The sequence below is a fragment of the Caretta caretta genome, chromosome 11 (genome assembly GCF_965140235.1).
Source record: "Caretta caretta isolate rCarCar2 chromosome 11, rCarCar1.hap1, whole genome shotgun sequence".
In the NCBI taxonomy this organism is placed as follows: domain Eukaryota; kingdom Metazoa; phylum Chordata; order Testudines; family Cheloniidae; genus Caretta; species Caretta caretta.
Window position 1 is genome coordinate 52,914,475 of NC_134216.1, and position 20,199 is coordinate 52,934,673.

General features: G+C 42.6%; 1 protein-coding gene across 2 annotated transcripts in view; it reads left to right on the forward strand.

Moving 5' to 3' along the window:
- The window catches only part of NAB1 (NGFI-A binding protein 1), a 48,651-nt gene that overhangs the window by 9,014 nt on the left and 19,438 nt on the right, over positions 1-20,199 (forward strand). The window contains exons 1-2 of one of the 2 annotated variants that reach the window (XM_048869912.2): positions 6,891-7,076; positions 14,456-15,289. In XM_048869912.2, the coding sequence (XP_048725869.1) occupies positions 6,930-7,076; positions 14,456-15,289 (981 nt within the window). In that variant the 5' untranslated portion in view covers positions 6,891-6,929. Of the gene's footprint in view, positions 1-6,890; positions 7,077-14,455; positions 15,290-20,199 lie in introns of those variants that run through there. The other variant, XM_075118025.1, reaches the window with a different exon arrangement.

Below are 20,199 nucleotides of genomic sequence, written 5' to 3' on the forward strand. Positions count from 1 at the left end.
AGTCAGGGAAGCTGGGAACCAAACCGTGGGAGACATTCTGCTTGAAACTCTTAAGGGAGCTATACCAGCTGCTGTGTTGGCAGCCTTGCAGTTTTGCTGTCTTGTCTTCCTGAATATAATTGCTTGCTGTTGATTTTTTCTTTGATTCTATGGAACATATACGGTTATCAATCTGAGACTCAGATCTTATACAGACCCATGATAAACTCTAACATTTGGGGGGGGGGGGAGGGAAGAGTTATAATAAAAGGAATCAATCCCATACATATTCTTGTGTATATTATATGCTACCTCCATACTCTGTGTGTATTTAATCTGTTTTAAGAAATCAGAAATAAAATGAAAAACACAGATCATTCTCTCTAGATCTGTGCAGTAAATTGGGAAGGAAGGGGAAGCCACCTCAGCAGAAATATTACCTGTTATCTTCTTAGGTGTCCCAAGAGAGCACTCTGTAGGGTTGGAATCCATGCAAGGGGAAGAGGGAGGAACTGGGCTGGCTGGGCAGGTAGGAGGGCCAGTGTAGATTGGGGATATAATTAGGGGGGCACAGACCTCCCATTCCACACACCCACATACGCACCCTGCAATCCATGCAGAGCTCACATTTGGGCTATATTCCCTTTCCTGGCCCCTTTGTGGCTGGGATCCCTGGAACAGCTATAGCTGGGGATCGAGGGCTCTTGGTTGCAAAGTGGCACTAAACCTTCGCAACAATCCAAGGGTTTCTGTGGGTTTTGGAAGTGAATCTATGTTTCAGTCTTTGAGGGATGCGAGGAACCCAGCCACCTAATGGAATAACTTATATCTTCTTCCAGCTCTTCAGCATGTAAATTACACCTACTCTGACACCCTTATGCAACAGTAGAGCAGGTCTAAGTAGGTTCAAGTAGGTCTTTTGCATGTAAGTGACTCTAACTTACACCCTTTTATGCCTCGTTTCTGAATTTCAACCACAAACTGTTGGGCTGTATGCAGGAATTACTGGGTAAAATTCTATGGCCTGGGTTACGCAGGAGGTCAGACTAGATGATCAGAATTGCCCCTTCTGGCCTTAAAATCTATGAAAATTAGCCCACAGCTTGTAAACACTTCAGCAAGGAAGGTCTGAAATAGATGTGAGATGCTCTTATGAAGATGTGGTATCCTTTGTACTGAGCTTGTAGTACACAGGACACTGGATCCCACTGATTTTTTTTTTTTTTTTTTTTTTAACGTTTTCCCTGTTGCACCTATCCTATGCCTTAGGCATATTACAACCAGTTAAAACACAAAATGTAAAACATAATCAACCAAAAAAGAACAGATCTCCAGATGAAGAGTCCCAAAATCCCAGCCCCAGTCTCCTAAGGAAGAGTCCCAAAATCCCAATCCTAAATCAGATTCCTTCCATTCCTCAGCCCCTGCCAGCCAATCCCACCACCCTGTCCTGGCCCCAGAAAAACCCTTGGAGAATAGTTTCCCAAAGGTCGGGGGACTGTAAACAGATCCAGTGCACTTAAGTCCCAGAGATCAAAAAATCCTTTGGTAGGTTTTGCACCAGCTTCCATGCTGTGTCGTTGCATGAGATATGATCAGGGCACAATATGAGCTTCTCCCTTAAAGCATTGCAAAAGGCACTTCTACCCTGCTTTCTGTTGGGGAGCGCTATGGCTGTCACATCACCTGCTCGAGGCTTTCTCCCTTCCACCCCAAAATTTAATCATATGGGAAGGCATGTAAGAAAAGTGTACCTCATCCTTCCCTCCCAGACTTGTTATCTAGGGCAACCCAGGAGAAGGCTGTGATTTTACGCCAGCTTCAGTGGCACCCATCAGAAGCCAGAGGTGAGGCTAAGTGTTCTAAGCACCAGATTGAGAAAATAAAACATTGTGATCCCTGGGTTCAAGTGCTCTAGAGGAATTAATATAGCCCTTCTTCCTTATAGAGTAGATAAATTGAGTTCCATACAGTTTGATGTGTGGACAATGTTTTGCAGGAATTCTTTGTATGTTTGCACCATAAAGAGCTCTTGGAACTCTTTGTAAGAGTAAAGGTTTATTGCAGTGTCTCTGATAAAAATTTCATGCCCCACGCTGTTGTGCAATGTCGCTGCCCCTTGTCCCCAGAGGTGGCTGCATCTGTTGTACTGTATGTATAGTGTTTAAAGCATTTGGGATGAAAGTGCTACCGAAGTGTGATGATAATATTTTACAGCTTTAATTATTATTATTGTAGTGCCTAAGGGCATATGCAAAACCATTTTGAGTGGGAGGAGAGAAGGTAGCACTGTGAACATTTTTGTGGTTTTGCAGGGCAATGCACAATCGTGTTTTCTCGTGGGAACCATGCAGTATGCCAGACAGAAAAGCTGCATGCACCTCTGTGGCTAGTCCATTAGTAGACTCATGGCTCAGACCCAAAGGTAAAGATATCAACAGTCATCTCTGTGTTAAGTAAGAGTTTGTCTATCTCTACTTCCATCCCCTGCAGCAGTCCTAAATAGTGACTATTCCATTTCTGTACATGCACCTAGGGCCTAAGCTTGATGTTCTTCCTTAGGCAAAACTGCCTTTGAAGTCAGTGGCAGTTTTGCCTTAGGAATGAGTTCAGAATTGAACTGCTGATTTGTGGCATCAGTTTGTTAGACTGAAAACAGCAACCTCTACAGTAACCTGCCTATTCCTTGATCTCAGTACACAAAGCAAGTGGAGCATGCACTCCTTCTAAACTCCTACCCATCCATATTATGCGTGGGAGAGACAATGAGAAAAACAGAGGGCTCTTGTGTAGCATTTCTGGCATAAACATTCAGGCAGAATTTGCCATAGGAACCTTTATAGCAATGTAAACAGGCTTTATGCAAGCCAATATATATGTGGTTAACACAATTAGTTTCAAAGAGTTATAATGAAAAAAGACAAACACAGGGCGTTGTGACTGTATCACAAAATAAAAATGAGGCAGTTAATTAGTCTTGCTTTTGCTGAAAATTATTTCGGAGGCTTAGAATACTTCAATCTCCAGTCCAGTTGAAGAAGGAAAAGTTACCTTCAGAAAAAAGGGATGGAAACACTTTTAGAGCAGCCTCTGGGTGAGGAAGACTACCACTTAGATACAAGGAGGCTCACCATGAAAACCACCTTTTCACCCTTTGCCAGGGCAACGATATTGTTACCCCTTTTGACCTGGATGGTTAGCCAACATTCAGAGGTCTTGGGCTGTTTCTGTTAAGAGGAGAAATTGATGACAGATTCAGGAATTTCTTTGATGCAATTCTGTTTATTTACAAAGAATTATACAAAAGAAAGAAGTACACAAAGTTCTGTTTGCCTCCTGTTTCTTTCCTACTATGTTCAGAAAGTTTCTTTGCTCACAGTTCCAAATCTCTTCCCAGCCAGCACTCTGCCCAAAAAGCTCTCTAGTGTTTTTTTTCCCTCAGAATCATGCTACAAGTGCTTCTTTTGCTGTTTGCTGGCTTTCTACTTCTCTCCGCCTCTTTCTCTGGTTGCTTCTGGGTGCTTTGACTTACAGACACACCTTAACCAAACAACCTCTTCCCAGCTCCCTATTTGCATTCAGTCCCCAGAAAAACCTCCTCTACCCACATAGCTCAGCTTCTGACCAGCATTGCATGTGGCCTCCCATTTTGAGCAGTGGCTTATAATGTTTCAGCTATCTTACTCCAAAAAGAAGCCTAACTGCTTTATCCTATATGAAGGGTGTTTTGTTCACCAGCTTTAACAAGGTTTCACCCTACTCCCTTATGACAGTATTTCTTATTTTGCTAAGATTTCTGAAATGGGCAACTAGCATGGACAAAAAGCAGGTTTACTGTAAGAAAACATAATAAAGGCAGCAGGCCAACTTCTGCCTTGTTATACCAGTGCAAATTCACTGACTTCACTGAGGTTGTGCGAGAGTCACTGAGGGCAGAATTTAGCCCTAAAGCCATTTAAAATGTACGTTTTACTTTCTACAAACTTGTTTAGATCACATATTGGTTTTCAGATGCCCTTAAGTACATATGGTGGATGATCTACCAAAGATTTCCTGAATAAATCGTTTTAAAAGCTGTCTGACATAATAGTTGAAAAATTGAAAAACAAACTCAGTTTTGTTTAAATGTGGTTATCAAAGGGTTAGCACATGACTCAGCCTCCTAGCAGGCAAGCACATATGCAAACGAACAAGTATGAATTTTAGTATCATACTGATAATTTTAAGGCAATGGAAAATGCCCTCTAAAAAGAAAAAAGCTAAGTTTCTCCTATTTAAAAAAAATCATATGCAGTCTAAAATTGGCAAGAAAGGAATCTGTATTTGAGGTGAGCACCTAACGCTAATTAAACCTGTTTTATTACATTTTTAGATTTTCCCTGTTTTGTTTTTTCATTCTTTACACTTTGTCCTTTTTCCCCTCTTACACACTAAGCAGGATTTAAATTGTTTCAGATTCTCAAATGATCCTTTAATCAATTGCTTGGCCTTGCTTTTTGAATATTGGCTAAATATTGTGTACTATATAGCTTTCTCTCAGTTTACTTGGTCTGAGGATATTTTGTGTTTTAAAAATCCATAAAATTAAAATGAACTTCTAATGAAGCAGTAATGGAGGAGAACAAAATTAGAATTGTAATTCGGTCAAGCCTAGAATCACATAATTGGTGAGCCAGGACACAATGCCTCATCTTGATATTGAACAAAAATAAATCCTTTTTTTTTTTTTGTTTTGTTTTGCGGTTTTTTGTCAAGTTTTCACAGAAAAGAAACATCTACAAAAAGGGGAATTAATTCACCATATTCTAATCAAACGGTTACACAAAGAGGCTAGTAACTATTCCCTGAAATAGCATTGCCGCTGTCATCATTAGATGGCATTATTAAAATCAAGGAGACAGTAAGAAATACCCTTGCTGGAAGATTTCGGTACACAAAAAAGGGGAGTTTGTATTATTCTGTACACAGCTCACTATTTTTCTGGTTCCATTGGGAATATTATTTTGATTCATTGCACAGTTAATATATGCAACAATTAGTAGTCTACATTAATTTATAGTTTGTGTCATGACTACATTTATCAGTACTTCAAGGAAACTTTACCTAAATTACCAGTTTGATTCTTGACCCCAACCAGTAAGTCTCTGTAAATAACAGACTGCATTCCCCCTAAAGAGCTGTCTAATAAGAAATGGAAAGAACAATGTCATATAAAGCATAATTTCACAATTATCAATACAATAATTTTAAGATTAACATATTATTTAATTAAATCTACAAATACTTCCTTTACTTTTATAAGTTTCACTTTTTATTACTGGTTCCACTGATTACTAGTTTATAATAAAGGTTTGTATATTACAGTCATTGACATGTAAGAGGAGAAAGAGGACACAGTGGTTTACTGTTCACTTGCTTTCAGATCTAGACAAAAGAATTATGGCTAAATATGAGAACATACTGGGTGTCAGTTGGCTCAAGAGGCGGAGTTTTTCCCTTTTAGGTCCCCACTTTGAATGCAGCTCATGTTGGTAAGTGACTGAAAGTTGTTAGCATTTGAAGGCCTATGTATAAGTGGTCTGGTTCTTAGTAAGCCACCATCACCACTGTCAATCATCAATGATAAAAGAGTTATAATAATCTGTATCTTTGTTGGCAGTCTCAGATAAGAGGGCAGGAACCGGAGGGCCAAGTCAAATGAATTGGTTTTTCATCCCTAGATGTGGTTCTTCCGGGTTAGTGTTGAGAATTGATGTAGGAAAGCCTTTAACTATGTTATGGATACAGAATTTCATTCCCAAAGACTATCACATTGGCACTTCTCATCAGCACTATTTTCACTTAGAAGCTTTTGCTCTTCACTCCCGATTTTCAACCATGCACCTGCACACAAGACAGTTTTTCAATTCCGCTCCTATCAATTCCACCTCTGCATCTTCCATCGCTGCCACTTGCACATTGGCTAAATTTACAACAAAGCCCAGTTCAGAGACACCAGTGGCAGAACCCTTCCACCTTCCCGTTAACCAGGGCGAGGAAGATCTATCAAGGATACCCAACCTGCCTCACAGGGAATTTTAAGAAGAGCCCAGAATAACGTCTTTTTCAACTACCTGCCTCGTCCTTGGGTTAGAAGAATTCACCAAGAAAACAAACGTGAAAGAGGCAAAAGAATCTGGACGCTAACCAGCGCTGCTGTCTCTAGGGCAGAACCCCCTGAATTCTTGGCTCTTGCAGCAGTGATGTGAAAGTTTCTGGCTGAGGTAGATGGGAAACCTGTGGCGGCTGACAGAGGAGGGCAGGGGCTAAAGACGGTTCTTCACAAGCCGGTGGGCGAGCAGGGCGGCTTTGAAGAGGATCCCAGCTAAACCCGCCCGGGAGAAGCCGGTTACCTCCCTCCACGGTCACAGGCCGGGCCGCCCGCGGGTCGGCGGATCAGGGCTGAGGGGGGACACCGAGAGCTCTACGGGACGCGACCGTCAGCGCCCGGAGCCGGCTTCAAGCGAGGCTCTCTCCGCTCGGCCCCCCAGGGCCGTGCGCCTCGGCGGGGCGCCCTGAGGGGCTGCACCCGGGCCGCGGGGCGGGTTCCTGTCACCGCCAGCAGAGGTCTGCCTGCGGGAGTCGGGGCAGCAGCGCAGGACGGAACTCCCCGCCTGAAGCGGCTCCGCTTCCCCCACCCCGGGCCGGACCCGCCCCGCCGAGCCGAGCCCGCAGCCGCCCCCACCCCTCCGCGGCCCACGCCAGGACCTGCGTCACGCAGCCGCGCGTGGGAGGACGCCGGAGCGCGGCGCATGGAGCAAGAGCGGAATCTCCCCATGTGACCGCGCGGGAGGGGGCGGCGGGGGCGGGAGGCGGCTCCCTCCGTCCCGCCCTCCCCGCGCGCGCGCCCGCCGGCCGAGCCCCGGCCAGGGAAGAGGTGGAGGGGCCCGGCTCGCCCACCCGCCCCACCCATGGGAGAGGAGGAGTCTGGGCCGGCAGCGCGCAGGCAGGGGGGGTCCTTGGCAGTAACTTCGGGGCTGAGTCTGCAGCGGCGGGGCAGGACGGAAGAAACCCCCAGGCCGCCGGCGGCGGCAGTAGCAGCATCCTCCTCCCGCGAAGTATGTATGTCCCCTCCTGCGCGGCGAGTGTGCATGGAGACGGCTAGTGCCCCGCCAGCGTGCGCGCTGCCCGCTGCAAAACTCGGGATCCGCTGCAAAGTCTGGCCGGGGGGGCGCGTGCCGACAGCCTGTTGCAGGGCGTGCGTGTTAACCCACTGCGTTACCCTGTTGCGGGTCGTGTATCGCCGCGATGTGTACCTGCGTTTTTTGTAAAGCGTGTGTAGCGTGCAGCGCGGGAGTGTGGCTCCTCTCGCAAAGTGCGCTTTATCTTCTGGAAAGTGTGTGAAAATAGACGCTTGCGTGTATGTGTTTATAAATATCTGCTACAGCAAAGGGTCTGTGTGAGCTGTTGCAAGGGAAGTGAAAAGTTATTGTTCAGCCTTGCTTAGGTGCTCGGATGCTGCTGCGGATGAGGGGCTGTGTACTGTAGTTGTCGATACATTAAGGGCGAGAAGGATGGGGTGGGAGGGGGAAGAGAAGGATAAAGTGGACTGTAAAAAAGAAAAAATGTTGCTTCTCTGCCCTGTGGGGTGTTTTCGTTGCTGCTGCTGAGGAGTTTATTCCTGCTGCTGCAGATTGCCGGAAGGAGAGGGCGGATTCATGTGTGTGTGTGTGGGTGATTCCCAGAGAAATCCAGTGCAAAAGGGATAAGGGAGTAGGCGGAAAGTACAGAAACATCCTTGCATTGTCTCTTCCTTCGGAGTTGGGGGAGGGAGTGCAACCCCAACTGTACCAGTTACGGCATTGGGTGTGAGGTTGTGGGCTCGGTGCCCCAGAGCTCCGGGTAGTAGAAGGATTTTGCAATTGCACAAATTGTTAATGATTTTACTTCATAAAAAGTGTTGTAAATGTTAATTTATTGCTTCGTTAGTTTTGTCTCGTTTGGGTTTGTTGTATCTCATTGCTAAAAGAAACACTAAAAATCTCTCTAGGCATTGTGTCTTCAAAATAATCTGATCTGTAGAAACACAGATTAGGAAAAAATAAGTGCAATTCTTTTGTGCTTGGGTATCTGTTTTACTTCATATCCAGTACATACACCCACATGTGCAGTAATAGTGCATGCTTGTGTACCCACATCATTAATAGAAAATCAAAACCACCTTAATAAATGGATTTACAAAGGCCATGTGCCTTTGTAGGGGGTCTCCCAAAACCTAGGTGAAACTGTTAGTTTTCTGATTCTAGGTGTCTTGTTTCTCCCAAATTCAGGGATTGTAAAGAGATTTTTTTAAATACAAATTTAAATGTAAAATTGAAAAATATTTTTCTGGTATCTGGTTTTGTTTTTCCTTTCAAGCCAATTCTGTTATGATCCAAGTTGCACCTGAGTTGTGTGAAAGAGTGGACATCTGATCTGTGAATTTGGTTGTAACTAATATCTTGGCAGCCATAAACAAAACTTGATAGATTACCTTGGCATAGCAAGGTTAACTAAAAATGGAGCATCTGTAGTGAATATTTTGTAGTTGGTAAATAAATATTTAGGTTCAGTGGTGTCATTTTTTCCAGTACCCAGTTGTCTTACAGTTTCAAAATATTTATCATGTAGATACACATCTTGTTGTATATGACTATGAAATTTATATTTCGTAGACTACACTTGAGAATCACCTTAGAATTTTTTTTTATTTTGGTACAATAATCTTGTCTACCTCTTATCACTTTTTAAGTTTGGTTTCAGAGGAACAGCCGTGTTAGTCTGTATTTGCAAAAAGAAAAGGAGTACTTGTGGCACCTTAGAGACTAACCAATTTATTTGAGCATGAGCTTTCATGAGCTCACGAAAGCTCATGCTCAAATAAATTGGTTAGTCTCTAAGGTGCCACAAGTACTCCTTTTCTTTTTTTAAGTTTGGTTACTGCAACTTGTTTCCATAGTTAAGTCTTTTAGAAAGACTACAAAAATATAACGAATATGCATAGCAGCTAACTCTCAGATCTGAATGTAGTTAGTCTTTAGAGACTTTTCAAAACACCAACAGTGATCAGAATATATTATGGAATAATCACTTTTTTATATGCAGGACTTACTTATGGGTACTGTTGTAATAACTTGAGCCTGGAGCCCAGCTACCACAGTAAGAAGGATTGTGACGTAGGAACCTGACACGAATACATCCTGTGACATGCTCTGCACAGCAGACCCCTGTGCCCATGTGAAGCTTTATTGATGTCAGTGGAGCTCCATGTAGGAAGAGGTGACCACCTGTGCAGAGCAGCTTGCGGAATCAGAGCACTGGTACCTTATTTTTGTCTCCTTTTAGAGAGACTTAAGCAGTTTAGATTATATTTGAAATCTAAAAGATGCAGTGAAGATTCATTGTAATCATTAACTCTTATTGAACCTCCCAACATATGCACACAGTGGTTCATTGAAGATTGGCACTGACATCCAACTCGTAGCACCTAATTTTCAATGCGTGTGAGCTGAGAATGTGGCATAGCAGTGGTGGGGAAATCAGTAAATTAGCACATTCTGCTCAAACACTTGAAAAGATTTTCCAAATTTGGAACTGCTAACCTTACTAGTTTCCTTCTAAATGCACTCTTAAGTTTAAGCCTTTTGTTCCATTTCAGGACAGAATGAATTTGATGTCACAGTTCAAAATTCTTCAAAAATACAAGCTGGTAACAAAAACAAAATTGCTTGTCTTACGTTGCAGTGATGCAGAAGTACTGTAGTGCTAACATGCTTTGGCTATAATAAATTTAACCTTAAAGGTGGTTTAAAAAAAAAAGCTAGATGTTTGTTTTTTTTTCTTATGCCAACTCCTACTTTAATTAGTGACAGCTTAATTGAAATACTATCCCTCCTAAACAAAAACTTCTACTAAAAACACTGTTAAAATTGCTCAGCTGCAACAACACAACCATAAAAAAGCTGGGAAATCACTTGCAGCCCACAACCCTGAGTTCTTCTCTGCATTACCTCCCCACATCCATCGCGTACAGCTAGTATGCCTCCTCCCTGTACGTCCACACAAAACGTGCATCCTTTACTCCTACCAGCTGGAATTGCTAGAAATGGTTGCTTTCTGATTGTTCAGGATGTTGGTGTGGCATTGAAGTAAATGATTATGTGTAGCGTAGATGTCTGATACATTTGTGTGTTAATGGAGGGAATTGCTTGTAATAAAGCTTTAGCATTCTGGGAAGTTATTGTTGAAAGTCTGTAATAATGCTGTGTTTTGTTTTTTCAGTATTTAATATTTGTGGTCAGAGTTAAGATGACGTGGTGTTCAGAGGGAGAACACACATGGTGGGTGGGGAATGGGAGTGAGGAGATGTCAGAAAAAGAATGCAAGGCTGTGGGTTGCAAAGGATGGGTGAAGATTTAACTAGTGGCTGTATTGTTGATATATGCAACCTTAAATGTATTTTAAAGTGTTCTTGTTTTGGGGAATTTCCTAGGTTGGGTGTTTTGTATGTTTAAAAAAGTCTGCATCAGTGTTATTTGTACCTATTCACATGAATGTTAATTTGGATTCTTCTCATTGTGTCCCCACCCTGCTCTCTGTTCTGGCTTTCTACACATTTCTTCACCATATGCCCTCTGTAGAGTCCCATGGTCCTCCATGCCCAGTCTGGGTTGCTCTTTAATTATGCACACGTACCTGCTCCCCTTATGCTCTTCCCTGCCTCTTCCCCGAAAGTGAGTCGACAGAAAGAATGTGGCTTGAAGCTGGCACGGAAGGGTTAGCAAGGATGCTGGAGGAGGATACCATGCTCCCCACAGACTCTCTATGGAGAGATCTTCACGTTCCCCAGCTGTAATGCTAGTGTGCGGGGAGTTCACGTCTCATTCTCATAGCATAACAGAGGGCAGAGACTTGCAGTTGGAAGTGTCTGACAGACAGAGCTATTGGCTGCCTCCTGCAGTGTCAGCTTTTTCTGGACACATTCCTGTGTGTTGCCAGAGGAGAGTATGAATCTACCAGACCCAAGCCAGCCATCACACTGGGACTAGAGATTGGGAGGCTGAGATCTCCCAAGAAGGGTATGAGGGAGGGCACATATATAGGCCCCATGCCTCCTTTGGTAAAATTGCCAACTCTTTCCCCTCAGGGGAGCATAAATTAGGGTCCTGGATAGGTGTGCATAGAGGTCTCACTATTGCATTTCTTTATATAGTTGCTTCTCTGGTCTCCTCAGCACTGCTGCTTGCTGTACCAGGAAACTGTGGCAGCAGTGCTGAAGTACTGGCGATATATGTCTCGTCTTGACATGCTGCCTCAAGTTCCCTGGCATGGCAAGCAGCACTGCCATGAGGAGCCCTGGATGGATGCACTGACGCCTTGACAGTGCTGCCTGACTCCTTCAGCATACCAGGCAACAATGCATCTGGGAGTCCAAGCTGTGAGCTTAGATCTAAGATGGGCTCCCGATAGAGACTCCAGTTCCCTGCACAGCATTCCTCACAGTCCTCCTTCCTGTAAGCTTCCTTCCTGCTCAAGCACCATCTCTTTCCCCCATGCTCCTCCTGACCAGCCTGCCTACTCCTGGGCTTTAGTGTGTGTGGGCTGAATGGAGCTGGTAAGTCAGGGAGGCAGGCAGCATCAGAAAACGGCAGTATTTAACCGCATAAGGTTATACTTGAGCAAGGGGAATGACAGTTTCTGTTTAATTTTAAAAGTCCACAGGTGGCCCATGTCTGAGATGATATTAGTGTGTGTGAGTTGAACTAGAAGAACCCAGTTAAATGTGAGGGGGCAAAGAGGGCAATGTCTCAAAAAGGAGCATTTGTAAATGTCTCCTCTGCAAATGTTAGTAATTACCTTACGTAAAAAATAATATAGAAAATTCACTCCTCCTCTGAAGAGTTGCAATGCTAAATCTGAAGACTAAATTCAGTTTTTAAAATGCAAGACAGAGGGATTTTAGTCTTGTTCTAAATGCAAATCCAGCACAGACAGTACTGTGGACTCATTACTGATGCCTTCATAGTATATATGGATCCAGTTTTATCTGTCATGAGGAGATGTGTTGGTTAGAACCTCTGGGTAAGGGCTGCTGGGCTGTGGCCATTCTTCCAGCCTATATACTGGAAACGCAGCTCCATACCTTGCCTAGGACTTACGGGCTGGATGTAATTCCACTGCTGCTTTCCCAAAATTTGAATGAAGTCCATTTAGTGTATTGTCATTCTGTTAATGAGAGTTCATAAATTGTTGAATTATGTAGCTTTTAATGAAATATGTCAAATGCATAACTTTTCTTGTGAGGATGATGATGATCTGTATTGATATCTGCAGTAAGTTAAACTATTTTGCAGCAATATTTAATTTTTATAAATCTATACAATTTCATTATTGCATTTCATAGGTTATACTTTGTTAGGTTCTGGTCTAACCAGTTGTGACACTTAAGGTGGCTTCTCAAAACAGTTAATGCTGTCAATTGTGATTCAGACACACCAGTGGACAAAATTTAATACTACTTGTGCAAGTCCTTTTCTTACCTGAATGTTCACATACATCCTGTCACTACCATATCTAGTTTGTGAAGTTTATATAGCTCTCTTAATTTTCAGTTTCATCGGTAGTATTTAATCAAATCAAAGCTTTTTTAATAGGCATCTAAAAACTAAACCTTTGTTACCAAAAGTTCAGCTCTAACATTATTAGTTCCTGCAATTTTCTTGGGATGTTTAAGGTCTGTTAATGATGGCAAAAGGTCATATAAATGTAAAAATAATTTCTGCTTAATTTTTTACTAGCAATGTGCCTGCACACACACAGTTATCCATTCTGGTATTAAAGTGTTTTTGAAAGTTATAGCACTGACCAGTAATTTGTAGAATGCATCACATTTTGTCAAACTTTCCCTGTAGGCTTCTAATCTGTCCATTTTACAGTGTTGAGTGAGAGGCGATCAGGAAGAATATTAGCTGTCCTGTTTCATGTTGTAGTCCCAGTACTTCTGTAGCAGACTATAAATTATGTAATCCAACCTTTCATGACCAATGATTTAGCGTAAAACAATAATACTGGAAGCTACCCCACTGAATCTGTAAAACTAACCTTTGAGTTGATATTTATAATTTTTAAAAAAATAGAAATTTGCTTGTTATCAGCAGTAACATTCACAGGATTTATGGGTAACAAGGGGCTTTGATGCCCTTTTCCCTTTATTGAAATGAATACAAATACTCGTCTGCAGATATGAAAGTAGACCACTTCTTCCATGGAGCGTGGACTGCAGCACTGTGCTCTAGGTGGGGCTGCATATTGGGACTATTCAGAATGCAGTAGCCCTCTTACTGAGTGGGGCTTCATGTCAAGGGCATGAACATCAATCAGTATAATATGCATGGGCTGCCTATTAGATACCAGGCAGAGTTCAAGATGCAGATTTAAGCTGTAAAACCTCTGAATTCTTCAGTACTTTGCGAACCGAGAGAGAGTATCAGTCAGTCTCTCTCTCTCCGTCCCTTTGTGTGATATTGCCAAAATTGAGATAAGAATCAGGTACTAGGTCCCCCTCTGTTTGAAAATGGGAGGGTCTTCACAAGAAGTCTGAGGAACTCTTGATACTTCAGCACCTTCCCATCACAGTCCACCAGAGCACAGATTTGTTAGGTTTTACAGGATGCCTGAAAAGTTATTTTTCCAGCTCTAATCCTGGCATTTGGGGACAAAATGAGTCCAGGGGTAAGAGAAGTCAGAGATGGGGGGGCTGTTTCCTTTATTGTGTCTGCAAGTATTATGTTACCATTGAGGTAGTCTGTTATATTTTGAATTGAAATAGTCGCAAAGAGCTCCACTAAGCAGCAGCAAAAGAAATATGGTGGTGTATTCTTAGGAACAAATCTGAAGGGGGAAACTGAAAATAAGCTAAGTCTATCCTTGAGTTACCTTTTTTCCTTCACAGCTTCATTGAAATTTCAGCGTGGGATCCATTGAGCTTTATTCAGAAATGTTTCAACCATGGACTTTCGTCCCTAATCTTTATGCCTTATCCAATAGCATGCCTATTGGTCAAAGGGGAAAATGCAACACCTTTCTTTGTAGCTGTAAAAGATCTTATAACGAGGAAAAATATCCTCCCCTCTGAGTTAATAGTCCGAAGTCTGTGCAGTGTTATAGCTGTGTTGGTCCTAGGATATTAGAGACACGAGGTGGGTGAGATATTATCTTGTTGCACCAACTTCTGTTGGTGAGAGAGGCAAGCTTTCGAGCTTACACAGAGCTCTTCTTTGCCCAGACCTGAAGAAGAACTCTATGTAAGCTTGAAAGCTTCTCTCTCACCAACAGAAGTTGGTCCAATAAAAGCTATTACCTCACCCACCTTGTCTGTCTAACATCCTAGGTTTAGGAATATGAGTAAGATTTTATAGTTTAAAGACTATTTTGTAATTAACATTCTTACTCTTTGCAGGTTCTATCATCTGTGATGGCGTCCGCTTTACCCAGAACCCTTGGAGAGTTGCAACTCTATCGAATATTACAAAAAGCAAATCTCTTATTCTACTTTGATGCCTTCATTCAGCAGGGAGGTGATGATGTGCAGCAGCTATGTGAAGCAGGTGAAGAGGAATTCTTGGAGATAATGGCTCTTGTAGGCATGGCTAGCAAGCCTCTTCATGTCCGAAGACTGCAAAAGGCTTTGAGGGACTGGGTCACAAACCCTGGTCTTTTTAATCAGCCTCTCACTTCCTTACCAGTCAGTAGCATTCCAATCTATAAATTACCAGAAGGGTCCCCTGCTTGGCTGGGAATATCCTGCCCTAGTTATGAAAGGAATAGTAATACCAGGGAGCCTCACTTGAAGATTCCAAAATGTGCTGCCACCACGTGCGTGCAAAGCGTGGGTGCAGGCAAATCTGATGCGGTAGGAAACTTACCGCTGCAGAGCAGCAGTGAACCAAGACTCTGGCAAGGTCACCACACTACAGAGAGCGAACACAGCCTTTCCCCTGCTGACCTTGGCTCTCCAGCTTCACCAAAGGAAAACACTGAGACCCTAGATGCTGCGGCTGCTCTGTCAGTTGCCGAATGCGTGGAACGCATGGTTCCCTCCCTGCCCAAAAGTGACTTCAATGAAGTAAAGGAGTTACTGAAAACGAACAAGAAGCTGGCAAAGATGATTGGTCACATCTTTGAGATGAGTGATGAGGACCCTCGCAAAGAGGAGGAGATTAGGAAATACAGTGCAATATATGGCAGATTTGACTCAAAAAGAAAGGATGGCAAACATCTCACGCTCCACGAGGTAAAAATAACTCAGTCTGGAATGAGCTTTCCCTGTTACCATCCCCCTTTTTAGATGGTAGGATGCAGTTTTCTTATGGACATTGTTTCACTTCCTATTATATAATGAGAAGAGTGTGTGTCTGTGCAAGTCAGCACTGCCACGGAGTTACGGGATGAAATAGGAAACCTTTCCTGTGTTTGTATGTGTTTGCACTAGTGATTTAAAATGCACATCTTTTGAGTTCTAAGTCTCTCTGAAATAGATGACCTGAACAAATAGAAATGAACAGATCAACCCTTTAAACAGCAAATTGTTATTATACAAAGGCTTCTAAACACTGGGCCTCTCTCCAGACTAGTCCTGCCTTTCTGTACCTCTTTCCACTTTTAGAGAGTAAACAAGTCTCCTCTGTATATATTTGAAACTGCTTGTTTCAGGTGACCTTGTTACCTGACTTGATTAATACAGCTCAACTGCCTTCCCCCTGCTCTAGGCCTCGCTGTGTAGCTGGTGTAAGGCAGAGGGAATTCTGAAGACAAGGGCCCACAAGACCTAGTTATTATCTGGATTGGGTTCGAGATTAGTTGTAAAACCTTTACATTTCCTTGGGCACAGTACAGGTAATCTAGGGTGATTACCTGGGCTGTAAAAAGTATGTGTTAATGTCATTTGCAGGGGTGGAGGATAGCCCCAGTGCAGAGTAGGCTCTGACCTGAGGGCTTGTCCTTGGATGCCTGAAGAATGGCAGAGTTGCTTACATACCTTGCTTTGAACATACATATACACGTACTCTTTCATTCTAGCCTTCTTTCTTGAAGCTAGTAACTGTATATGTTGTAATGCAGTAGGGTTGTCTTTGTTGGGAATTGGTGTTTTAGTGCTGAAGTAGGATACTACAGAAGAATAAACATAAACTACAGCAGTGCCAGATAAGTGTTGATATAATGAATGCTGCATCACCACTTGTCAGTTAAGTGATTGCAACATTTCAATCTGATCTGAGATTTGTCATGAGGTGTACTTCCCAAAAGGAAGGGTTATCTTCATATTACAGGCGTGCCAAAGAAGCTTACTGGTTTTACACTTGTTTTCATTTCTGTAACTTAAAATGACAATTTAAAAATAAGTTTTTATAGGTGTGTCATCCATAATGTAAACTAGACCCTCTTGATGTTTTTGAAAAAACACCAAGCTCAGTTAAAATTACTATTTACTTCTAAGAGGCAATTGCACATTCCCAGTAATTACGTCTCATAGGGATTTTTACTACATATTGATGATACATTTTTGATGGAACTTGTGGCGATTTGGCCATGTGACTAACACACCCATTTAGCAGTGCAATTCCTGCTTGTGCACTACGTTGAAAATGCGTAGCTCAGTGTTATGAGGTCATCCAACATACCAATGTAAATCCTGTCCTGTTACTCTATGACTGCAGGCCAAGTGCAGTCTCAGTGCACAGGCGATGGAGGCAGAATTTGAAGAGTCCTTGCTGGGCATGTGCAATCCCTGCCGGCTCTGGGAGATCTGTGTACATTGCTGCACAGTCAGGATTTGGGGCGGGGTGAATCCTCAGCGATCCTTCCTTCTCTTCCCTCTCATAGAATAGAGGCATGCACGGCTTGCAGACTCTACTCTAGCCTTCTGTCTGGAGTAGCAGCTGCGGAGAGGCGCTGAAGCCTGGGAAGGGAATTCTTCCCGTGGAGAATTTCCCAGCGTCCAGCTGAGTTTCTTGGGTTGAATGTTGGGGAGAGGATTTGTCCCTTACTGAACATTAAGTTGTCTTGTTAGTGCATGGCTCTGAAGGAGCTGCTACAATGAATGATGTGGTTGCATGTTGACACTGCAAGCTAAACAGAATGCTGAAGATCTGTAGGAGAGGCAGGATTCACTCCTTTCTGCTAATATGTAATAATAGGGAGACCAGGTGGGTAAGGTGCAATATCTTTTATTGGACCAACTTCTGTTGGTCAGAGAGAGAAGCTTTCAAGCTTACACAGAACTCGTCTTCAGACCTCCCATTTGTTACCATGTCAGGTGCACATAAATACCCCAACTGTCAAAAGTGCTGAGCAGTCAGTAGAAGCCAGAGAAAAGTGTGGGTGCTAGGAATTCTTCAAAAACTAGGCTTATTGTGGGTTTTTATCATGAGTATCAACAAAGGAAAAAAGAAAAAAACTAAAACCATCATTGACTTAATGTTAAGGTCTGACACACAACCTTCAGAACAAGGAAGTTCTGAGTTATTATTAAAACGCTGTCTTTAATCTATCCCATTGTCTTAGTATTGCACAGGTTTCCAAATATGGGGCGTTCTTATGCTGTGAGACTGAGACACAATGGATTGGATTAAAGGAAGATTGTTTTGGCCATACCCTTGAACTTGGTGACTCATAGGTGTTTGATTCAGCTCCGTTTTACAAATGTAACTTTGGGGTATTTTTTGCTGTTTGTATGACTACATGTAAAACACAAGAAAATCATGGGGTGAAAAAGACACAGGAATAGCAAACATGAGTAATAAATGTGGTCTGACTTTACTTAGGTTATTTACTTTTGTTGACTTAAAGGAGCTGGGGGAGAGACTTTGTATTCAGTTTTCTCTGTGTCTGTGTGTGGCAGGAAAATCATCTAACTCTGTTGATGGAAATGTATACTTAATTGTAATTGTTGCTAGAATCCCTGCTTTTTACAATTAGGATTCCCAGGAAGGGATTCTTATTTTGTGGCACACAGCACTGAATTTTTCTACCTGCTATCTACAGACTGCTGCCGATTAAAAGGGAAGAAGCCATAACATAACATGTACTTCTGGCTCAATAAGGCTGGGTTTGCAGTGATCATGAGAAAATGGCTAAGAGAAGAAAGAAAAACAAACTCCCCTCCCCCTCCCAAACAAAAAAACCCCCATCAAATAATTGGCTATCCTTGAGTATTATGATAGAGCACTTGCCAGGCGTAAACAGAAATGTTTGCAATCTTTTTTTTTATGATTGTAACCTTCTAAGACTACATCCAGTTACGAAATAATGCATATTGTTATGCAAGTGTACACTATGAATATCATACTGACGCTGAAGTAGCAAGCATTGTGTGTGAAGAATGATCCTCAAAGGATATCTAAAACATAGTAAATGAAAAGTAATGTACAGACGTTAACACTTGAATACCAATTCTTTTATATGAGTGTTGTATTCATAAATCTCTTGCCTTTGCATTTATTTGTTTTGCTGTATTCTTTCTGTAAAAGAATATATAGGGTGTTTTTTGTTTTTGGTTTTTTTTTTAAATCACCCCTTGAGTTTTCTGGTCTGCTAGGTAACTGTCTTAGTCATGATTTTAGTACAGTCTGTGTTAACAATATATAGTAACTGCATTATAAAATGGATCTAATCCTGTCACTCTAGTGCATCTGACTTCAGTAAGCGGTTTGGTCTTTCAGTGACTGTAGGATCAAACAATACAGGTAGTTCATCTATTAAATGTATGTAGTGCAGTGGCTGCTAGGCCAGAATGCCTTTCCTGAGTCTTCAGGTCTATATTGTAAATAGTGTAGTTTAGTGTAAAATCACATGGAGTACATGAAATATACTTAAAAAATGTCATTATGAACAGTAATTACTTCTGAGATCTGCTAGACCTGACAGTCTCGGCAATGCCCCTTCATCTCAGCTTCTTAATATTCTTTAAATCCATAAAACAGGCCATGTCACAGACTCTAATTGAACTGAAGATAATTTTTAAGTTATATTTCCAAAGAACTTCCAACTCAAGCCAGTAAACTTGTCCGATGAATAAAAAGTTTGCATGACCAGTTTCATCCTTTAAGGCAAATTTTTTTAAAAGGTCTGCTTACAAGGGGATCTTCATAAGAGATGTGGGGATGGTTTCCCGGGTACCAAGGTATAAAGCACCGTTGCGAGGGAGTGGGGGACAAGTTGTTCATAGTTTTTGCCAATGCTTCAGTGTAATTGCAAGCCTACTGTCCTGCTCCCAGACTCTTCCACCTCTGTGCTGCTGCAGGAAGCTGCTAAGTACTGTGCTGGTGTGTGTGTGTGTGTGTGTGTGCGCGCGCGTGTGTGGCCAGCCATGTCCGTGTGCAGTGAACTGCAATTGGTCTGTTGCCCTTAGAACGTCATACTCCCACAAGGGTATGTATGACAATTGGAGAACAGCAGAACTTGATTCATAAGGAACATGCTGACTGCATTTGAAAAACATATTTGCTGCAGGTATCCAGTAGCCTGATTAATAGATATCTATGAGGCCTAGGGAGAATGCTCCAGTGAGAAGCCCATCACCCTAAAAATCCAGCTCTTGGAAGGCAGAGGGGTGGTGAGACTTCTAATAGGCGTTGTTCCTGGACCTTTCTTGGAGGATATATCTGTCATATCAGCCTTTGGCTGGTATGCATCTGATAAATACAAAGTGCTCGTCACCCTCTTCGCTGCTGTGACAGGAGGGAGGATCTACGACTTCTCCAGTGTCTGTGTTCTGGGTTGTCTGCCTCCATTAGTAACTTCAGTGTGTGTCTTCGCTGCTGCTGCTGGGTTTCTCAAATAGCAACATCATGAAACTGTTATAGTTCTTAACAGTTTCACCACTCCCTACAGCAGTGGTTCTAAACCCGTGGCCCGTGGGCAGCTTGTGGCCCGGTCAGCACACAGTTGCGGCCCATGTGACATCCTCAGGGTCAGACAGGTAGTATTGGGTGCGGACCATATAACACATTGTGGGCCTCCTCTGTGGCCCAAAATGGTAAGTAGGTTGAGAACCACTGCCCTACAGGATTGCATAGCAGTAGTGAAACTGACTTGAGTCTTGTTAATTTCGTTTTGCTGCTTTTTAAAGCTGTGGGCAGCCTCAGACACACCAGGACGGTGTCCCAGCAGGCTCAGGAAGACATTACTGCGTTGATTTAGATT